At 34.3% G+C, this 3,723-nt stretch overlaps 1 protein-coding gene across 1 annotated transcript; it reads left to right on the top strand.

Annotated features, from left to right (window-relative positions):
• The first annotated feature begins 2,582 nt into the window (after positions 1-2,582).
• Positions 2,583-3,437, top strand: LOC113782617 (NAC domain-containing protein 30-like). The gene has a single exon (XM_027328493.1). The coding sequence runs from the start codon at positions 2,583-2,585 to the stop codon at positions 3,435-3,437; it is 855 nt and encodes a 284-aa protein (XP_027184294.1).
• Positions 3,438-3,723: the final 286 nt, after the last annotated feature.

Below are 3,723 nucleotides of genomic sequence, written 5' to 3'. Positions count from 1 at the left end.
AACCCCTGTATATATCTATTTTAATTTCACCTGAACAGTGCATTCAGACGAAATCAAATAGAGATATATTACATGCTATTCGTATTGTTCAGATTAAATCAACTAAATATATACATGAATTAAAAAAAAAGTATTCGTATACATGATCAATAAGGGATGAAAATTTTCATTTTGTAAAATATAAGGGATGAAAATTTTTATTTTGTGAAATTTGAGGGACGAAACAATTCATTTGTGAAATGTGAGGGATAACAAAATTCATTTTGTGAAATGTGAGGGACTATGGATCGGATTATGTAAATTTTAATTTGACAATTTTACCCTTAAAAAATAATCACATGCAAGACATATGGTGAATTCTGACAAAAAACTAGTGGGAAACTTAGATAAGGACCAAATTTGACCAATGTGAATTTGTAAGGGACATAAAAGTACATTTTAAAAAGTAAGGAACAAAAAAAGTTATTTTGCAAAATGTGAGGGACATTTTGAACGATTTTTCCTAAATTTTTTCTAGATATCTAAACTGGCCATTATTTAATGAAATTAAGTTGCCAAAATATACTTCAAGAATAAAAGGATGGTGATGATTTATACCATGTCATCTTTTAAGAATAGAAAACATACCACCGTACTTTGCGCAAATAAAAATAAAACACTATTCCCATTCAATGCACAAGTTCAAAATTAATTATTTCGTATAGAATCCATTGACTTTTTGTTAATATTAATTTAATTTAGCAAACTGATTCGATCAAACATTGACTAACATATAAAAAGAAAGGAAAATAACTCTTAAAGATAAATCTGTTAACATAATTTATCTTGATTACGTGAAATATCAATTAAATCTCCTATACTGCAACAATTTCTTGAATAAGATAAAATCATATTTTCTTGTATTTTCACTCAATATCGTTATGCTTACTATATAGTATATCCTGAATCTGTCTGTTCTTTAAATGCTCACAATTTGAATGATATATAAGATCCCATCCGGTTTCTTTGAAACACATAGATACAGAGTGTTGGAACTTTCATACAACAATGCCTTCCTCGGTTCCTAGGTTGCCTCGTTCATCTACATATGCATGTCGTCCGAGAGGTAAACAAAAATCTAAACGTTCTTTGTTCATTATATCACATGCACACTTGCCCTTTTCCCTTCTCCCCTCCAATTTTTTCATATACATAGATCTTCATATTTGTAAAGGTGTACAACACTAACATTTAAGCCTAAATAACTCAATGAAGTTTAACTAATATGCCAAATGCAGTGCTCAAGAAAGATTGGCTAAATTTGGTTGGGGTGAATGGAGCAGTTGCTCGGGCCAACATCCACCAAGAGAGTCCATTGGTGAAGGTCGAAGTTGTACCTTGGGGTTTTAGACCAATCATGAGACATTGTTGTGACCGCACTGTAAGACTTTACCTTGACAGGGATGGCAATGTCCGAAGTACCTCTCGCATTGGCTAGAATGAACTACATAGAGCACCAAGTAGAAAAAATAATTGTCTTTTATTAATCCATGACTATTTTTCCATATCCTTTGTGTAGTCTTTAAAACATAAACGAGTGGCATTCTCTGTCTCTATCCATGACTACCTTTGTTCGGGTAAGAACAAAAGTTCAAGCGCAAATATTTGAATTGGTTCCATTTTGATTAAAGACGATTTGAACACTACAATATCTTTTTTTCCTTTTTTGATCTTAAAAGAGGATCAATAGCGAGTATTCACTTATTCTCTAATGACTCGAGCACGTGATTTTTCAATCACAGATGCAATATTTTACCAACTAAACTATATTTCATTTCCAATGGAACAACACTAAATATGAGCACTTTGCAAATCGATAAGGATACCAGTTAGCTATCCCTAAAAGAACTAGAAGGAAAATTACTTGCTTTGGCAGATCCATAGATAACCGGTTAAACTAATCCAATACCCTTGAATTGTTCTCAATGTCTTCCTTCATATTACTTGAATATGGAACTAGATTGTCAACTTCTAAGAATTGATGAAATAGCGTATCAATAATGTTTTCCCAATTCATATTCTATAGTACTCGTGACTTGATTTCTTTTAAAATACAGTAAAACCTCTATATATTAATACTTGATAAATTAATAACTTCTATTAAGTAATAATTTTTCCTAGTTCAAACTTAGGTTAACAAGTTAAATTAATAATTTTGATAAAATAATAATATAATAATTTTTTCAAAAAGCAAACCCAACACTTTGGTCTCATTCATATCATAAATTAATAATTAACTAAGATTACATATCATATTTTTCTAAATGTCATCCCTAATTTTTCAAGTTTCCAAATGTCTAATAGGTTTTTCCTGCTACCAGTATATATAATCATGCAGATTAATGCCGTAATCCTAAATATTTTCTTCCAGCAATCAAGACTTCAGGTATTGATCTAAGTACTCTAATTGTTTTTCTTGCAAATCTTCAGCAAACTCATAAACTAGTAACTACTAGATTCAATAAATTTCTATATGTTATCGATTGGTAAAGTTTAGAGATACATTGGATTTGCAGAAATATACTTGTAGCAGTTGTTGATATATGGATCGAGATTGTCCGATAGGGTTTCGTTTTAGGCCAACAGAGGAAGAAATAATCACCCTCCTCTGGTTAAAGGCTTCAAACCAGCAAAAACATACAACGGATGTTGTCCCGGAGAAGATACTCTACGGTGCTGATGCTTCTCCCTGGAAGCTTTTCAGAGATGATGATGTTCGTTGGCAATTATGTGATGACAGTGGAAAGAAGCATACGAAAAGAATGGCATATGTGTTTACTAAGCTGTCCAAGATGAGTGCCAATAGGACTGCAAGAACCGCTGGTTGCGGGACGTGGGAGGGACAAGCTAAGGCCCAAGACATTCCCAACTCTAGAGGAGAGATAATTGGTTCGAGGAAGATGTTGAGCTATGTCTTGAATTCTGGTTCGCCCCAAGGTGGTGGATGGATCATGCATGAATATTCACTCGCTGGTTCTTTGTTGGATCGCATAGGCCCCACGGATTATGTTGTTTGCCGGATCACAATAGATGATGAAAAATATACTGAGGTGAAAAAAGTGACAGAAGCCAAACAAGGAGTTAATCAGTCTGGCTCCATGAGATGTACCAAGAATCCTAAAGTTTTAGGCAAGAGATCGGAGCCAAGTTTTGTGCAACAAAGATCCAATCCAAGTAAGATGCCAAGAAGCGGAGTAGTAGAAGAAGAAACATCAGGGAACGCTGCTGCTAACTTGGCAATGGGAGCTAGTACGGATGGCACAATTGAGACACCTAATTCTTTGAATAACCATGAGAGATTTGTTATCAATCCTCAAGCAATTATGTCTCATAAGTTATTTGGTATGGATGGACAAACTTCCGACAGAGATGCGTCCCTGAGGGTACTCAATCCGTGAATTTGATGGGTGGGATTGGTGATGGTTTTGGATTGGATAATGATATGGCAAAATTTACAGCTCTGTTAATTGGATGGGATGTTGGAAGAAGATGATGGATTGATCCAACCGGAAATAGCATTACAATATGCATGCACAACCAATTTCAGTGACAAATGAATTGTTCCAAGATGCCGTGCAATCTTGCGGACTTGTGGTTTGATCAGGACCTGGGAGACAAAATGAAGAATTGATGGGGACTCGAGAGATAACAGGAAGAACTAATAGTAGACTAATGATAGAACGA

Source organism: Coffea eugenioides, chromosome 9 (genome assembly GCF_003713205.1).
Source record: "Coffea eugenioides isolate CCC68of chromosome 9, Ceug_1.0, whole genome shotgun sequence".
Lineage (NCBI taxonomy): Eukaryota > Viridiplantae > Streptophyta > Magnoliopsida > Gentianales > Rubiaceae > Coffea > Coffea eugenioides.
This window is presented reverse-complemented; position numbering and strand designations above follow the sequence as displayed.

Excerpts from the sequence above, each read along its gene's own strand:
- LOC113782617 (XM_027328493.1), top strand. The coding sequence starts at position 2,583 with ATGGATCGAGATTGTCCGATAGGGTTTCGTTTTAGGCCAACAGAGGAA.